This window comes from Gobius niger (genome assembly GCF_951799975.1).
Source record: "Gobius niger genome assembly, chromosome: 14".
In the NCBI taxonomy this organism is placed as follows: domain Eukaryota; kingdom Metazoa; phylum Chordata; class Actinopteri; order Gobiiformes; family Gobiidae; genus Gobius; species Gobius niger.
In genome coordinates this window covers 20,736,093-20,754,832 of record NC_136865.1, presented here as the reverse complement: position 1 = coordinate 20,754,832, position 18,740 = coordinate 20,736,093, and the positions used below count along the sequence as shown (strand labels likewise).

General features: G+C 40.6%; 1 protein-coding gene across 3 annotated transcripts in view; it reads right to left on the bottom strand.

Annotated features, from left to right (window-relative positions):
- Positions 1-3,323: 3,323 nt before the first annotated feature.
- The window catches only part of celf3a (cugbp, Elav-like family member 3a), an 83,006-nt gene continuing 67,589 nt past the window's right edge, over positions 3,324-18,740 (bottom strand). For 2 of the 3 annotated variants that reach the window (XM_079570971.1, XM_079570972.1), the window contains exons 6-15: positions 18,010-18,089; positions 16,784-16,927; positions 14,669-14,813; positions 13,173-13,313; positions 12,690-12,782; positions 12,402-12,461; positions 10,360-10,464; positions 10,011-10,154; positions 9,653-9,785; positions 3,324-4,161 (exon numbers count right to left, since the gene is read on the bottom strand). In XM_079570971.1, coding sequence (XP_079427097.1) covers positions 9,658-9,785; positions 10,011-10,154; positions 10,360-10,464; positions 12,402-12,461; positions 12,690-12,782; positions 13,173-13,313; positions 14,669-14,813; positions 16,784-16,927; positions 18,010-18,089 — 1,040 coding nt within the window. In that variant the 3' untranslated portion in view covers positions 3,324-4,161; positions 9,653-9,657. The remainder of the gene's footprint in view (positions 4,162-9,652; positions 9,786-10,010; positions 10,155-10,359; positions 10,465-12,401; positions 12,462-12,689; positions 12,783-13,172; positions 13,314-14,668; positions 14,814-16,783; positions 16,928-18,009; positions 18,090-18,740) is intronic. The other variant, XM_079570973.1, reaches the window with a different exon arrangement.

Genomic DNA, 18,740 nt, shown 5'->3' with positions numbered 1-18,740 from the left:
GCTGATCAAACGCAAAACTTGTTGATTTATGATAACAATCTGCCAGTTGATCCTTTTTTCCCCCCCCTTCTTCTTCTTCTTCTGCTTGTTTGCGTAGCTTCAGTCGCGCGCTACTACACACAGTCAGTTCTCCTTTGCAGTGTCGTGACTTAGAAAAATTAAAGTTTTTTTTTTTTTGGTTTTCTCTCTCCCCACAACACAAGAAAATAGATCCAGGTGGTAGTTTTTTCACAGTTTGCAGATACGGAGTGGGGCTTCGGTTATTGAATGGGTTTCACATAAGGGTTTGTGGAGAAGCAAGAGAGAAAGGGGCGGGGAGGCTTTTTTTTTTTTTTTAAAGTGACGCTCATCTTCTGAGAGAGTGAGGAGTGGTCATGTGCCACAGGCAAAAGAGCATGAATTATCCAGTGGTTCTCAAACTTTTGTCACCAAGTACCACCTCATGAAATATTTGGCTTCCCGAGTCGCCTACCACCTGGACAAGACTGATGCTATGTACGGACTGGTTTAAAAGTGGGCTTATATGGACCTGAATCAAGCCCGAATCTGCAAAAGCCCAATCATTAATGCAACACTAAGACATACATACAATATATTAGAATTTGGGGATGAAAAAAAAAAAGATAATACAATTGTCCTGCCCATAGCATGACATTTAAGCTGCATTGGTGTGGCAATTTTCTGATATAAACATATGCTAAACTATACAATGCTGACGAAAAGAGGAATAAATGTGGGCAATAAGTGGTATTTCAAGTCCAAAAGTTTTATAACCTAGAAAAGATTCCAAATATAATACAATAGCCTCAGCAGAAATGTTATTATACTAGAATAGTTTGGCCAAATGTCATGATTCCTAACATGGGGGTCCTCGAAGCTTCTGATAAAAAGATTTCTAAATATTAAGGCTGGGACAAAAATCGGACTTGGAATCGCAATACTTTGTGCTGCAATACCAAGTATCGATGCTTTATCAAGTATCGCAATACTTTCAATACTTGGGTTTGGAGGCATTTTTTTTATCATACACTACGTTGTTTTCCAGAACAGTTACACAGCACTTTGTTATATTTTGTGTTAATGCACTTTTCAATCTAAACACTTCAGTAAATGTCAAATGGCATTTGGTTTATAAAGTTTGGACACGTGACTTTTTACACATTTTAAGGCAACATGTCATTTGTTACAATTACTGCGTCGCAATACGCATCAGAGTATTGTGATATGTATCGGATCATGACAAAAGTGGAGCGTCCCAGCCCTACTAAATAAACACTATATTATAATGAAAGAGTGGCCTTGTATTTTATTGTAACCATTATTAAAGGTTAGTTTTAAAACAGTGTTAAGGATGTGTCCATTGGGTTAAAAGGGGTGACTGGGAGAAAGGTTGAGTAACTTCAGTTCAGGTCAGTCAGTGCAGAAAACTACTGAGATGCAATATGGAAATCTTGTCTAATGCAAAGGTTGGCTTTTGTTTGTGAGGGACAATGGAAATAGCTTCACTATCATGAACATGCTGGACATGCATCAGAGGTATAAATAAATATTTGTTTAAATTAATACAAGGCTTATCATGCCAGAATTATAGTATAGTCATTTTATAGTCGCCTAATAAAAAGAGTATTTAGGACTTGAGCTTCTCACTCATATAGCACATGCCTTCATTTCTTTTTGAAGAGGCATTTCAGGCAACGTTACCACATGTTCTCTGCTCATGAGGCCCCAAACACATTCAGATGAGATTTGAATAGTTGTTTCACTTTCGAGAGGATTTGCATTTTTCTCAACAGCTTCAAAAGACTAGAAACCTATTCCTTTTAACCGCTCGGCCACAGCAGATGTTCACACAGTTATAATGCCTCTTCTCCCTGTAACCGGAGCCTGTCTGTTGTTGCAGGCGGTAACTGCAGTCATACTTCAGACATGCCAGAGGCGGCTCAGGCTTGTTCAAACTCATCAGACCCAGCCCAAAAACCCCCGACGTGCTCACCCCAGCTGTGGGTAATAGCCTACGCCTCTGCATTTACATTCTGACCCAGACACTTGCTCATTCATGCGTCCAAACTGCGTAGAAGTCAGGGATTACTTTGCATACTTGAAATGTCTGTAACTTAAAGCTGCATTATGCGACTTTTTATGTTGAAAAAACACCTTGATATTACGTTTTTGACCTTTTTGTGAAACAATGGGAGTATGGGTGGTTAGCATTGCGCCTTTACTTTCTATCACAGTGGCCTCTATAACGCTCCAGAATCAATTGTTTTTTAGGTTTTGTGTTGAAAGAATCCGTTAGCAGTGAAAACCTACCAGAAACTCTCAAAACAATTGATCTGGAAGCATCATAGAGGCGACTGATGAAGAGTAAAGGCACCACGCATATAGCCATTGGGTCACTAAATGGTCAAATCTGTATATATATATATTTTTTTTGTCACATAAAAAGTTGCATAATCCCCTCCTGGAACCGCCACCTTAACATGGTGGAGAGGTTTGAGCACCCGAATGATCCTGGGAGCTCTGTTGTCGGGGGCTTCGTGCCCCTGGTAGGGTCTATGGCAAACAGGTCCTAGGTGACGGGTCAGACAAAGAGCGGTTCAGAAGCCCCTTATGAGAGACCAACAGGCCCGGCCAGAACCATGAGGCCGTCCTTCTGTGGACCCACCGCCTGCAGGAGGAGCCATAGGGCCTGGTGCACTGTGATTTGGACAGCGCCAACAGCTGCCCCCACGACCCAGCAACGGACAAGTGGAAGAAAATGGATGAATGAATGGAAAAGTTGCATAATGCACCTTTAAGGTACAAGAGAAGACCGAGCTGTAAGAAATGTAATGTCCAGATCTGTTGTTGGTAAAGTACCTCCCTTTGCCCAGCAGAGGGCAGCAAATGTTCAGATCACACAGCTTCTTTTCTATGTTGTGTTTCGAGGTAATTCCCAACTGTGGGTGTCTTGTTGTGGCACATTTCAGTGGGATTTATCATATATGTAAGGTTGTGTTTTAACTCCCATTTGGCTACAGTATTTGTCCATACATTCAAAGGCTAGTGGTTCCAGCTTCGACAGGTGTATAGTGTATACTGCATGGGTTATGTCTTTGGTGTAGCTTTTTGGAGGCTTGTCAACCTTGTAACGAGCTATTAAAATAATACTACAAATTTATGTAAAACTGTCGGAGCCACACATACGTTTTATGAGGGGAAAAAGAAAAAACACTGAAACATTTCTTGTTCTCTGTCTAGCGAAAGTATGAGAGTAATCGCAGTCCACACAGATTTCTAAATTGTACTTTATTTTTTCTTTTAAAGACATATGTTTTAAAACAGCGATTGTAGAGAATAAATAAAGAAACATTAGTTGATGTTTTTTTTTTTTTTTACTTCCGTAGGTACATTTATGTAATTAAAAACTCTATAATAAGTGTTTTCATCGTCTCGTAGACCACAGGAATCCTCTTTTTTTTTTCTCTCATTCTTTTGATAAATAAAAAGAAATCATCACACCTTCCCTTTTCGTCATGTTGATTAGCAAATAAATTAAACGTAAAAAATCAAGATAGAAAAATTCCCAGCCCTTCCTCTTTAGTTATGCTTTTAATTTGAAAAGTACTGGCAGGAGTGAAGCTTACTTAAGTTACGAAGTTGGTCAGAGCTTTTCGAACCAAGGTATGTACACATCTAACAGTGAGACATTTCCCCTTAGACTTTTTTTTTTTCTTTTCATTAATTTACGTATAAATAATAGAACTAACTCTACGCAACAATATTAGCCATCGGACATAATAGTATTTTCTTTTCCTTCCACTGCGGAGACTGGCCTTTTTGTTTAAAACGCCACAAAAAGTCACACTATACAGTAAAACCCTGTTCAGTAGATTAACATCATTGATATGCATCAATATATTAACATGTAGAGTATTATGTACAATAAGTAGAAATGGTCCAACTGGAATGATCTGAAACCCGGAGCGGCTGTGCACACCTCCAAAACGCTGCAGACGCTGAATCCGTTGAAGTCGTCGTCGATTTTGAAAAAGCGCATTCATGGGACACACGGCTGTTTGTGTAGAAGTGGTTCGGCTCCTGTGCTATACGCTTGGTCAATCAACCAAAAAAAGGCAGGGACTTCCCCAAGTGGTTTCTCTTGATTGAACTTGTACTGTCCTATAAGAAAAAGAAGAGACTTGTTATGGCAATTTTACGTAAACATGACGATGATGGAGTGTTTTTGATGTTCAACACATATATCAAGCATAACATTATGACCACATGACTGACCTGACCCCACTAAACTAACTGTGATGCTCGGTGGATTCTGGCACATTGGAGATACTCTGCCCTAGTCGTTAAACCCTGTGATTCTCAAACTTTTCAAATATTTGTTTTGATGATTAACTTTGTGTTTTTGTTTAGCGTTGCAAGAGTCATGTTTGTGTTAACGCAGTATCCCAGACTTATCGTAGTCTAGCTTGTGGTAAGTTAAGGTTATTGTCTTTATACAACTGGGCAACAAATTCTGTCCTCTGCATTTGACCATTTGTCCTTCGAAGCTGCTGGGGCAACACTTAAGGAGCAGTGGGCAGCACCTGGGGATCCATCTGCAGATGTCAATGGCTAGAATCACCTGGATAGAGGATAAATCTATCGTGCATTTTATATGGGGATAAAGACATGGGGAGAGAAACATGTAAACTCCACACAGAGGCCAGTACAGTCCGGGAATCGAACCGGAGGCCATCTTACTGCAAGACAAGAGCACTAACTGAGTCTGTATTGTCAAGATCCAGCAGGGAAAAAGTAAGTTTTTGTGTCTAATTAAAACGGATAGAGACAAAACTGAAGCAGTCCATGTCCAGAGGTCATGTGCCACAGTTTGAGAATCACTGGTCAAGCCTTTACAATTCAGTACTCTGTCAAGCAAGCAGGATACTTCTGTCTTCTGCCTAATACACACTAAATCTGGATTCAAATGGTCTAAATGTCCATTAGCATCTGCACGTGCTATTTGCCTCCATGGTCATAATGTTATGGCTATTTGCTCTGATGCCTCGGGGGGTATCGTTTTGTAGTTTCAAATAGCTGCCCATGCTTCTCATACAGTGACAAGTCAAATTCAAAATGGTGTCAAGTCTTTTGGCAGGCGACTTAATTCAGAACATGCACAGTAGGAATTCTGGAGGGAGCCAATGCCAAATTATCAAAAAATACGAGCTTGAATTACATTTATTCTAATGAGATTCACAGCAAAGTCATTCAAACTGTGTTATCTGTCATTGATGCACAAATGTATTCATAACACAGCCGGCTGCAAACAAGGCATGTGCAGATAGTGGGAAAATATATTCAGGTTTTTTTTTTTTTTTGCAGCTGAATGTTTGAGGCAAAACTGTCTCGAATCAAACTGATATCATTATAAAGGCTGTCCCTTGGTAAAACATCCTCTCTAATGTCTAAAAGAATGTAGGGAGCATTTCAATGAGCTCATCTCTGTCCATCATGGCCAGTTGATAATAGTAATTTGCATAATGTTGACGTCGGTGATCTGCTGGAGACGTGTGGAGGATCCTGTGGTGTCTGTCTTAGGCTTTAACTAAACTTAGAGTTCAGAGCTACAAATGCCTTGAGCAACATTTTAATCACTTCTTATTTTGAGAAATAATTGGAACGTCTATTTTTTTGTGGGTTACAGAATTCCTACAGAGGAAAGCATTTCCTCATTTGAAGAAGTGTAATTTAAACCAAACTGCTTCACCCAAAAATCCCCAAAACCTTAAAATCCAACCGTCGTTAAGATATGCAGTTCACTATATCATCATTTTAGTACAGCACACGTTAATTCACGACTATTCACCATCACCTCACAGCACTCCCACAATATACACACAAAACTCCCCATCTCCCGCCACTTGCCCACACAGTTACTACAGGAGCTCATGAACCACTTTGAAGGGACAACAACATGTTAAAGTCGCACAAAACGGAAATCAGGCACAAATACGACTCGGGCTTGACCAAACAGAAACCCCGCACTCACTGAAACTAGAACCACCACGCCACCCGACTAAGCACAGGGGGAGAGAACGATAATCATGACAAAAACAAAACGAAAAAGAACTATAAATGTTTGAAAATGGACAAATGGCTGAATTTGGAAGACTATAGGAAGAAAAATAAGAGCGGTATGTCATGATGATCAGTTCCTCACAGATGAGTTTGATCAGTTTTGTGCAAGGTTTCAACCCATGACAAAATAATTGCATTGAGGGGTGTAACTTATTTCTGGGTCTTCTGGTCTGATCCTTTTCTACTCTGAGCTGCAGTGAGTGAGTTTGTGAAAAAAAAAATAGAATCCAAACATTAATTAAAATATGGGTGATTATTTTTTGGAGTGAACATACCTTCAACCTCTTAACTTCCACCTGAACCGGGCACATTCTCTCCACTTTTGGATTTACCCAAATCTAAAAGCTTCGTGAAAAAAGGACAAAAACTAGAAGAAACGCAACAAAAAAGTCACAAAAAAGAGGCAAACAAGCAGTGAAAGTGAAGAAAAAAAGCGCCAAAATGAGTGTCAAAACTCAACAAAAAAGAGACAAAAAAATATCCAAAACTCGACAAAAAAGAGACAAAAACTCAAATGTCAAAAACTCAACAAAAAAAATGTCAAAAACGCAACAATTTTTTTTCAAAAAGTCAACAAAATCGAGACAAAAAAATTGTCAAAAACTCAACATAAAAGAGACAAAAACTCAAGTGTCAAAACTCAACAAAAGGGAGAAAAAAACTCAACAAAAAAGCGGCAACAACACGAGGAAGAAGACCTGTTTCGATGACTTTTGTAGGTCTTAGCTTTCAAATGAGGCGTGACACTGGCCTATCGGCTGTAAGCACCAGTCCAGAAGCTTTTAGATTTGGGTAAAACTGGAGAAAATGTGCTTGGTTAAGGCGGGGGTTAAGTGGTTAAAAAAGACACGTGCATCTTTGAGCTAGCTCGCCTCTCCTCGGGCCTGACTTGTAACTTTGCTGGAAGCGGGACAACACCAGCTTGTTTCCATAGTGATGTCATTGCTCTTCCTTGACTACACATAACCAAAAATCAGACTATCAAACCAAGTTATAATGGTAGCCCTTAACTATCTGAGCCTGCTAGCATGTTTGGCATATGTGTTTATTTTAGTTCTTTAGTTGCTTGTGATGTTGAGATATACACTGCCTGACCAAAAAAAGGTCAGGAAGAAGAAAGAAGAAGAAGGAAAAAGAAGTAGAAGAAGGAAGGAAGAAGGAAGGAAGAAGAAAGAAAAAGGAGTAGAAGGAAGAAGGAAGAAGGGAGAAGGAAGAAGGGAGAAGGAAGAAGAGAAGGAAAAGAGGAAGAAGGAAAAGAGGAAGAAGGAAAAGAGGAGGAAGAAGAAGAAGAAGAAGAAGAAGAAGAAGAAGAAGAAGAAGAAGAAGAAGAAGAAGAAGAAGAAGAAGAAGAAGAAGAAGAAGAAGAAGAAGAAGAAGAAGAAGAAGAAGAAGAAGCAGCAGCAGCTTCCAACAATACGAGAGCCTTTTTTTTTTTTTGGTCAGGCAGTATATCAAATGTAATGTTCATTTTACATCTATTGTACATTGTCAAGGCAGTCAAAATCACAATGACCTAGAAGAAAATTACTCGTTACACCCCCAATAATAACAGTAATTATAATTGTGATAAAGTTCATAGGAAATTCACAAGGCACAGTTCAAACACAGTTCAACGGCCAAAGAATAAAAAAATACTGCTATTTGCAACCATCACATGGCAATACTGCAAATGGCCACAGCAACCACCCAACACAGGCCAATCAACTTACGACGCCGTGTGAGAAGAAGTTAGGAGGAGGAGGAAGAGCGTTTAGCGACTTAGCCGCTTCTCCGCGATTTAAGGAACATACTCTGGACAGTGACGTGATGTTGTTTTGTTGAAGGGGGAAAATGACGAATGGCACAGAAGACACAAAAACAAAAGAACAATGAGGAAAAAAAATAAAACAAAAAGTTAAAATGGTGGACAGCATAGTCGTACTCCTGTGACAAAACACTGGTTAGACAAGAGACAGCTGGAATAAGACTACGGTTTAAGTAAAGCTATGGACAAAGAATGGCATACTGATTTACAATACAATAAATAAAACAAGAAGCACTCATAAACCAAGGTAGTAGTGGTGATACAGTTGAGCACAAACCTTTTATTTTAAAGGCAAAACCTATGTGATGATAATATATTGCTCTGATAAATGTCTAAAAAAAACCTATCTTTATTACTTTGAACCCATAGATCTGTTCACTATAGCAATTTTCCCACCAAATTTCAGAAGCACCCCTGTAGTACACTGTCAGCACACCTCCTGTATCTTCCCCTGGTCTGATTCTTTGTAATGACTCCGAGGACTGTTAAAGAGATGCAGTCTCCTCATTAAAGCTAATCCTGTGTTCTCTGATTGACTTCTTAAGTTCCATGTGAATGACATTTACGTTGTTAGCCCCAAATTACATCCAATTCTCTGTTACTCCCTCTGGCCTCACATTTGCAGCTGTCTGTCAATCTCCTTCAGTGCCCTTATATTGTCCAATAGAGCTGACAGATTAATGTCAATCGAACCGAAATCTCAGTTTAGTGGTCACAAAGAGCAAATGGTGTAGTTATTTAGGTCCTCTAAATACGTTTACCCTGTGGCAAAGACCTCTACAAACCGGATATATATTTGGTTTAGTAGCTCATGTTTCGCTCTCTTCTCAAAATGCTAAGTGAAGTGTTCGATACATGCACTACGAACAGAGTCTGGATGGATTTTAATAAACAAATCACAAATATAATCGCAAATGAGCTTAAAGGAATAGGCAACTGTTTTTCCATACTGAGATATGTTCTTACCTTAGCTTAGACGAGTTGATGCGTAACTGTCTGATCTTTATGTGTGCCCTCAGTCACGCAAAAAGACCAAACTTCACTTTACTGCGCAGACGTCGAAGTGCTCCTAAGGTGTTATTACGCCTTACAATATACAGTACGTTTGTTAAGTGGTGACGTCACAGCTCTACCTCCGGGGTCTTAGATGTGTGAGAAACTACAAAAAAGTCTTTAATACAACAATCAGTATTTCTGAACTCAACGGGGAGTGGCTGAACAGACTTATTTCTCAGACTCGTTAGCCAAAAATGCCGGACCTACTGCTACAAAAGTATTATTTACGAAAATCGGTACTTCCGATTTAGATAAATGCTAACGGTGGAGCAGCTACGCTAACCCCGGAAGTACTGACTTTAGTAAATACTACTCTGTTTGTTTGTTGCTTTTTTCTCGCATATTAGCCGGTATGCTAGGACCCGGAAGCGGAAGTTGTGACGTCACACTTAACAAACGTATAGTACCCCTTTTTATTCGCCTAGAAAATCGACATTAAATGCTAAATGCAAACGCTAAATGCTAACAACATCTTTGGTCTTTGTGCCTGACTGAGCGCACCCGTAAAGACCAGACAGGTACGCATCAACTCATCTAAGCTCAGGTAAGAACATATCACAGTATGGAAAAACAGTTGCCTATTCCTTTAATGGTGCCCACTGCCAGTGTGAAACCCGCTCTGGTTCCCAAAGTAAATATAAGTGTTTTCAGTCCGGCCCGTGTTCCTCTCACCTCGCTCAGTACGGCCGGTTGGCGTCCTTGGGCCTCTTCAGCTGCACCTTCAGCCTCTTCATCCCTATCTGGAACCCATTCATGGCCTGGATGGCAGTCTGGGCGCTGGACGGGTTGTCAAAACTCACAAATCCTAAATTAAGTGGAACATTATTTTTTAGAGAAATTTCATTCATCATTGAACACAAAATGGTCATGCAAAACGTATTGAAGTTGGATTGAATTTGTGCTTATACCTCCCCATAGTTTTAAAATGTACACTGTTTGACCCCCCAAAAAAGTTGTGTGTACAAACTACAAATTGAATGATTTAAAATAGCTTGGTCATTGCTATTTTACAGTTTTATTAGACACTCACCGAAGCACTTGCTCTGGTTGGTGGCGCGGTCGACGAAGACCTTGGCGGAGATGACATTTCCGAACGGCAAAAACATCTGGAGGATCTCAGAGTCCGTGAACTCCTGCGGCAGGTGGTAGATGAAGATGTTACAGCCCTCGGGACCTGCAGGAAGAGACAAAGTTTAGTTGAATAGGTCACATTATTTGATTAAAGGTAACGTGACTTAATTTATTAAGCATTTGAGTATACGGTAATTTAGCAAAGTGAGAAGCTACTTTGTCTGTGGGACAAACTAAAAATGCAATAATCAACAGATTCAGTAGATGTAGCTCAATGGCGCCCCTTGTGGTTGGTTATTTAAACTCACCCTCTCGTTGCTGCAGCTGCTGGGGCTGTTGGGGCTGCTGTGCCACCAGAGTGGGCTGATGAGGGAAGGGCTGTCCCACCAGGCCGTATGCAGCGGGGTACGTGGCTGAGCAGGAGAAGCAAGAGGAAGGAAGTGTTAGTATCAATACATCATATCCTTAAAAAAAAAGAGGGATTTACTTTGCAAAAATAATACATCTATTTAGAGCAATGTTATTTCATTGAAATTACAAGTTTCACATGTTTCTGACTGAATGGTGATTATTTAAATTGATGGATTGTGTAATAATGTTGCAAGAATACAAAACCTAATCCCAGCTATATAATTATTATATATTATATCGTATAGCTCTATATTTACAAGTGTGATTTCTTTCTGCGAATTTCTGCTTCGCACATGCAGCGTGAGAAAGACAAAGACAGCGCCGCTGTTATACTGATTAAGTTGCATAACACATCTCCACACTGTACTGTGAATGTAATCAGGCCCGTTGTCTTCCTGGAGGTTCAATGTAGCAATGCATATTTTAATTATGTCAAGTGCTGCGATACATGCCACAAAATTATGGATTTCATTGCATCCTAAGAGAGACAATCTACCTGCTTACTATCCAACTGTCATCTTAAAATCGCGTTAGTGGAAATAAAAGGCTGTTGCAGTAGCTATGGACATTAAGTGAGTACACCATGAATAGTTGTCTGCTAATTGCAATGCAAATAGTTTCAGACACACTGATGGCAGAGCATTAATGCTCCTGCTCCTCATGTCAAAATTATCCATTTTCATTCAAAACGCTGTGAAACACATTAAATAGATGACTGTTAATGACCCTGGAACTGTGTTGTCAATAGGAATTTTATATATAGGAATAACTGCCATAGCCATACCGCCTATGCTATGCCCAATCCCGTCAGACCTTGGAAGCCAAGCAGGAAAGGGCCTGGTCGGTACTTGGATGGGAGACCGTTTGGTAACACCAGGAAGCCTAGCGAATGTAGTGTGTGAGTGAGTGAGTGGTGGTGGTCGGAGGGGCCGATGGCGCAGACTGGTTGCCTCGCTTCCGTCAGTCTACCCCAGGGCAGCTGTGGCTACAATAGTAGCTTACCACCACCGAGTATGGAGTGAATGAATAATGCAATGTAAAGCGTCTTTGAGTGTCCAGAAAAGCGCTATATAAAACCGATGCATTATTATTATTATTATTAACTGTATATACCTATACTTTTGTATATATATAATGTATTGATTTATACAAAAAATGATGAATTTCATGTCGCAATGAAAGTGATCGGGAAACAGAAAACCCATCCTTAAGAAATATTTATGACAGATTAGCTCTTGACCAGACAAAGAAAATCATCACAAATCCTAGCCAATTGCTGAACGGGGAATATGAGGTTTTCCGCTCTGACAAGCGGTTCAAGGTGCTTTAATACAACAATAAACGCTTTAAGATTTCCATTGTCCCTTTGTGGTGCTGATGTCTTTTTATAGTTGTTTTTCAATTGCCTTTACATGAGTGTTTTTGGCTGTACTTTAATGTTTTTATTTCCCAATGTAATGCCAGCCACACCACTTAGGAGGTCTGATAGATGCATCGACTGTCTTTTTTCTGTGCTGTAGCCAACTGTATGTATCTATGTTGTATTGTATGTAACTACTAGAAGATAAATAAAGTTTAGTTCAATCTCATATTCATGTCTATTATATCGAACCAATTCTGCTCCTAAAGCACAATTTATTACCAAATTATCATCATCGCCGTATTATGTCACCCCACATTCATTTGCAAAAATCACCAATATGTCACCAAATGGCTGTGTTTTATCTGCCTGAGCTTTAGACATGTTTTTCCAGCACAGGCGCACATCGCAATAATATCGTTGTCACAATAGTCAAGAAGTTATCGCATATCACGGATCGTTCTCATATTGTGCAGCCCAGATATATAGGCTTTCTTCTGAATACAAAAATACCTCAGCATGCATAGATTAGCCTTGATGCTGCTGAAAAATGTAGATGCGGATAAGATGGGAGCTCACCAGTGTAGTGCTGCATGCCGGTGTACGCCTGCTGCAGTGGATCCAGGACAGGACTCTGAGCTGTGGAACAAACATTACAATGGTTTATTAGTCACTTCATTCAGCACAATCTAGAGCATAAAATCTGTCTCAAAATATCATCATCTTCCCCTCAAATTTAGCACAAAATCCCACACATACAGAGAAGCAACCACATCTGAGAGCTTCCTACTGAACACACAGCATTTTTACTTAAACGTTAACAAAAATAATTAACTGTAATACATAATGAAGAGATATTTTCTTTACTTAAGTGGCAAGGTAAGTAGTATGATGGTACTGATGGCCGCTGTTGGGGGTGGGGGTCAAACGGGTAAGTTGCTCCATGAAGGACCCCATTTTCTATTAAAAATAATATAAAAAGGGAGGGGGGGCATGTGAAACCTTATTGCCCCAGGCCCCAGCAAGTCTGTCGACGGCCCTGGTGGTATTGGTATAGCAACAGTAGCGGTTGTTGTGGTAAGTAGGTTGTTTAAAGCCACCCTGCGGAATATTTCACCAAATAAATAGAAATTAATGAATGAAGTTATTGTCGGTGTCAGTGTGGGAGTGTGAGGAAACATCTGGAAGTAAGTTCATGTTTTAGCTTTAGCTTTTTAACCACAGTTTGTTTGCTCCTGTGACGCGGCGACCCGGAATGTTCCGCAGTGTGGCTTTAAACTGCACTTCACACATCTGGCTTTTTACCATCGTTCAGGGCAATATTCTGCGTTGTATTCGGGAGGGGAGTACCTTGATAGGCGTGGACCCCGTTGGTGTACAGGGCCTCGGTGGCTGATTGGCCGTTAGGGGGCGCTGGCACAGAGGGGTAGCTGATGGGAGGAGGCAGTGCTGGGACAGGGGTGGCTGCGATCGAGGGGGGAGTGCTGGTACCTGCGGGACAGACACACAAGATCAAGTATAATTGCAAAATGTAATCTAGAAATAGGTAAAATATTGTTGAAATAAATATATGGCCTTGATTTTAGTATGTAAAAAAAAAAAAAGATCTGCCAGTGGAACAGGTACTTTTAGTAAATCACAATAACAACAATAAGATCGCTTCTGTACTTCCTGTCCCCCATGTTTTACATTCACGATTAGCATAGTCCTACACAAATGAAGAGATAGCTCAGGATTTGGTTACTGATGGACAGTCACTGCAATGCTCGCTGTCGTAAGGTAGGAGCTTTAATCATGCGAGCTAAAGGCTAGTGTTTAATAATGACAATATAACCTGTAAACAACTCAATGAATTTAACTCCAGTCAAGTCGTAGCATCTCATGTAATGTTTCTAAGCTGCTCCAGTCACATTCTATCTTTTACTCGCTGTCCATTACTAAATCTTCATTTGTGTTGGACCTGGCTAATTGTGAATATAAATTTAGTAAAGTTATACTTATTAATCGCAGTCGAGACGTCTCTGTAGAGAAATTTGTTCTCTGCATCTCCATCTCCATGATGTGGAGCCAGGCTGGTGATCAGAAACACCTGGCAGGCGGATCCACCTATTGCACATGTTTTTACCACTAATCTACGCAGACACGGGGAGGACATGCAAACTCCACATAGAAAGGCTCCGCCCAGGTCGAACCCGGGACCTTCGAGCTGTGAGGCACGAGCGCTAACTGCTGCGCCACCATGCTGTCAGGGGAGATGTTACTGCATATATCCCATTGAGTGGAAAATCAATGAATAACATTGCAGACTTGCCACTCAATTTGCTGCTGTTGCCGTGATTGAACGCTGACTGCTGTCGCTATGTTACTGCATCAGATGCATAACATCTAGACATTTTTTCAATTATGGTGAAATATTCTTAATTTGAGTATTTTTTAACATCTAGATGTATACATTTTTTGCAGTGAATTTATAATAATCATGCAGAGGAAAACACTAAACATTAAAAAAAATATAAAATGGATGCTAAAAAGGTTTACAATAATCTTCAGAGAACACCTTTCCACAGTATAGATTAATCAGTAACCTGTTGTAAGTTGTGAATAAAGCTCCTAATTGTAAAAAGGTCTACAGTTCTGTGAAAGGCATCAAACCGTATAAGGTCAATGCATTTTATTCCAATTTCCTTTTCACTTGTTTTCTGACATAAACGTAAAAGCCGTTATAACATCAAGTAAAATAAAAGCAAAGCAAATGTCTTCCGCTTTGTCCTTGCGGATGCCCCCGCTCCGTGTGTGCCTGTCATTTCAAACACAAATCTAATCTGGTCTGTTTCCTTATCCGGCACCTGAGGAGGGCGTGATGGAGGCGATCGGAGTGGCGATGATACTGCTGGGGTTGAGCGCCGCGAGCTGCTGCATCTGAACCGCTGCTACTGTGGCGACCGGCGAGAGGTAGGCCGACTGAGCCACCAGGGCCTGCTGCTGCATCAACTGAAGGGAGGAGGGGGGGCAGAAGAGGGGGAGATATATGAGATCCGGGAGGGAAAAGAGGGGGGGGTCATTTAAACAGTGCTTCAGGCGCGAGAGCGATTCTTCAATGCCATTGTAGATTTGGACAATTCATATAAATAAGTGGGCAATAAGCTCATATTTACTGTATTTATCATGATTATATAAACTAAGTTACGACGTACAGTCCTATAGAATGCGCTGCTGGCGGAGACCTGGAGGCAGGCCATCGCAGCGGAGTCACCTACTATTGGAGAAAAAGACTGAGATAAGGTTTATTCTTTTATTGAAGCGGTGCGGGGCATATAGCTCGCACTTTATCACCACCGGGGCCTGCATGGATCATTCACTCTGTCACATTTGTCCTTATTTGGGGAGAGCAGACCGTTCCAGATGGCTCAGAGGTGAACTCGGGATAAGCACTGGTTAATCGCACCATACCACGTTACCATTACAGGCAATTTACCTTCATCAATCCGTATGGCGACTTCCATTCTCTAATTGATCGAATGACGCAAAGGCTCTATTGATGTTTAATGGCGTATATCTCTATTCTAATTAGCGTGAGAGATTGGCACTATGTAATATAAGCGCCACACTGAGCAACTTTTAACATGGACATGCCATTTGCTCCTGGTCTAGTGCTTAAATAAGTGACTTAATGCGAGTACAACACTTGTTATTTAAACATGTTTTTTCCCCCCACTTTATTTGCATGGTGTTAATGATTACATTTTACTCACAGAGGCCAGCGATTCAGCTTAATGCACTGAATGTTTATGTGCTAGCTAGCGTTACTGTTGTTGCCAATGAGCCTTGTCTGGAGCCATTAGCAGGGAGCGCTCAATTAGCAAACAAGTGCGCCGGCGATGTAGCATTGCCTCACAATTACTCAAGCTTTTAGTTGATAGTTGTGAATTTTCTATGTGAATTTAATTAACATCAGTCTCAGTAATGCATTTTAAGAGAGTCCATATATTGTAATAGTTTGGGATTGATCGATATATCTCTCTTTTTAATGGCTGTTCATTCAGATTTAGCAACACCACTTTGGATTGTGCCAGTTTAAACCACAAATCTTTACTATAAATTGTGTGACATGACAACAAGGTTACGAAAATCGGATGCAGTTCATAAAGCAGAAACAGCAAATCCAGGGTAAATGTAATGTTTCTGTGGAATCACTTCAAAAAGCATTGAACTCCTACCCGGAGGCAGCGATGTTGCAATTGTAGTTTTCTGGCTAGAGACACCGGGGGAGATAATAGACCCCCCCAGTCATTCCATTAACACTTGTATTACCCACAGAAGGACAACGAAAAGGATTTATTAAGGCAAAGAAGTTACTTAGTACTGCTTTAAACACGGCCGAGATAAGTACAGGTGAAACTCGGAAAATTAGAATATCGTTCAAAAGATCCTTTTATTTCTGTAGTTCAACTTAAAATGTAAAACTAATATATGATGTAGACCCCATACATGCAAAGTGACATATGTCAAGCCTTTGTTACAATTTGGATGATTATGGCTTACTGACCATTTTCACGAGATTTTTAATTTGTGTTTTTATCAAGCTGAGCCATGATAATCAAAATCATAACAAATAAAGGCTTGACATATTTCACTTTGCATGTAATGAGTCATATATTAGTCTCACAGTTAAAGTTGAATAACAGAAATGAATGTGCTTTTTTACCCGTACCATAAACATCTGCAATCTGACAGTTTAAAGGCAGTAGACCACTGACCCGTCCTGCACCTCTATATTAAACTATGGGCTCTGTACGAATTACGTCGCATGAAGCTATTTCATCCTAAGAGAAAGAGTAATGTAGCTTCCCATTGATTTCTTTTGCACATCATCACCTTCTAGTCTTTTCCATTCCAACCCATCACCCGGCCATCAGCCTGATTGCACATGAGTGGTGTCTGCGTGTGTGTGTGTAGCTCACGGCCTGCGTGTAGGCGTTGTAAGCCCCGAGGTGGAGGGTCATGGGGCTGATGACTCCCAGCTGAGAGGCCACCTGCTGCATGCGCCGCAGCCCGCGCTCCTTCTCCGAATCCGCGAACTTCACCACCAGGCTGGACGAGGCTCCCTGCCGAGAGGAAGAAAGGGAAATTATGGCTCCATCTGTCTGACACTTTTCAGGTCACAGAGAGGCTTGACATTTACAAAAATAACCGCGGAGATAATACTGTGGTGATGAGACGGTGATTATTAGTGAAAGTTTTATGGCGAGCGAACTTCTCTTATTAGAATGTATTGAACTAACTCGTGGGCTTTGCAATGTTATTTTAACTTCAAGAAAGAACAAAGTAATAAAGCCAGATTAATCTGAATCAAAGTCTCCACATGGCGTTATGTTTAAAACCTGCTGCCCAGATTGACTTCAAAACAGAAACAACATAGACAGTGAAGTCCTTTTGCTGAAACATAGCGGTCATTCAAAACTAAAAACTCAAAAAGATTACTCATAATTCGATTCTTCCAATTTAAACATTCTGCATCTCATCCCATCTCAACTCCTTTTAAAGTGATAGTGCCCACTTTTCTTTCCTGTGCAACCACAATACAACAATTCGAGGAGACAAAGGGAAAATATGAGTGCGTTTTAACCAAATTATGCAGCAGCGTGACCCAGAAAACAGAAGCGGTGATTCACAATGATGCACTGTCCGCATTTGGGGGGATATGAGTGTGTTTGAGCAAATCCAGCATTGTTTATACGAGCGCAGCTTTGAAAATTGGGGTCATACGTCCAGTGTGGCAAGAGGTGAAGAGGAGTTTACAATCGGGTTGGGACGAGTGGAGGAAAATACCGACAACAGTGAAAATTAACATGATAAGACAAGAGAGAGCGGTGAAACCAGAGAGGGCTGCACAATATACTGCCATGGCTGTTAATGCAGTATTCATGTATCCATAAAAACACAGAGGTCCTCTATCTGACTGAGATTAACACTTTTCTTGATGTACAGAGGAGCGAGTGTATGGGTAGAACGATGCTAAGGTTAAAGCTAGACAAAGACAAGGGCATTTATGGATTTACAGAAAGAGGACGTCAAGTTAGTTGGAGACAGAGACGCAGGTGCAGAGGAGGAGTTCGATGGATGTACAGATAAACTAAAAAACAGCCGGAGGGAAACATAAAATAGGCTTTAGAAATACTGGACTCACCGGTAAAGTGCGGCTGCCGTGTAGAGCGTTGATGGCAGCCTGGGCCTCTGCGTTGGTCTGGAACTTTACAAATGCACATCCTGAAGGAAACAAAGCCACAGTTATGAAACACCCCTGACACAGAATATACTTTGTAAACATATTAGGTCAGCTTTCCATTGAATTTATATCAATGTTGTTATCACTTGACCTTTTTTGGTGTAAATAACTCAACAATGATGCAGTAAACCAAGCATAAACAGGAGAATGCCAGGATTTAAAGAGACTATACTGAGTGCTATGTGTTAAAATGATGTAGTTTCCTCCCCCTACATGTTCCAGCCATGTCCTATTGTGTAGAATGAGCTCAGACCTGTTCTGCCTCTAAAATCCTGCACTGTCCCTCAAAAAGTTGTTACTTCGTGTCCGAATTGACGTCATGCACGAGCTTAATATAGGAGGTGCAGTTACATGTATGACCTGAGTTGGCAGTAGTGAGTATATAATGGCCAACTTGTATCTAGCCCCTTTAAACCAGGAGGATACAAACTTAAAGGCAGGAACAATCTGTTAGAAAAATAAAGAAACCAAATGGACTAAAGGTGGACTTATGTAGCCAGAACAAATATAAGCATGACTGAGGCAAACAAGTGCTTTATCAATTATTTCACAACTTCATTATTTCAATTTACAGTCGCATGGTAAAATAAGAAAAGTCTCCAAATTTAAAGCATTCGCTGTGGCATTGTTTC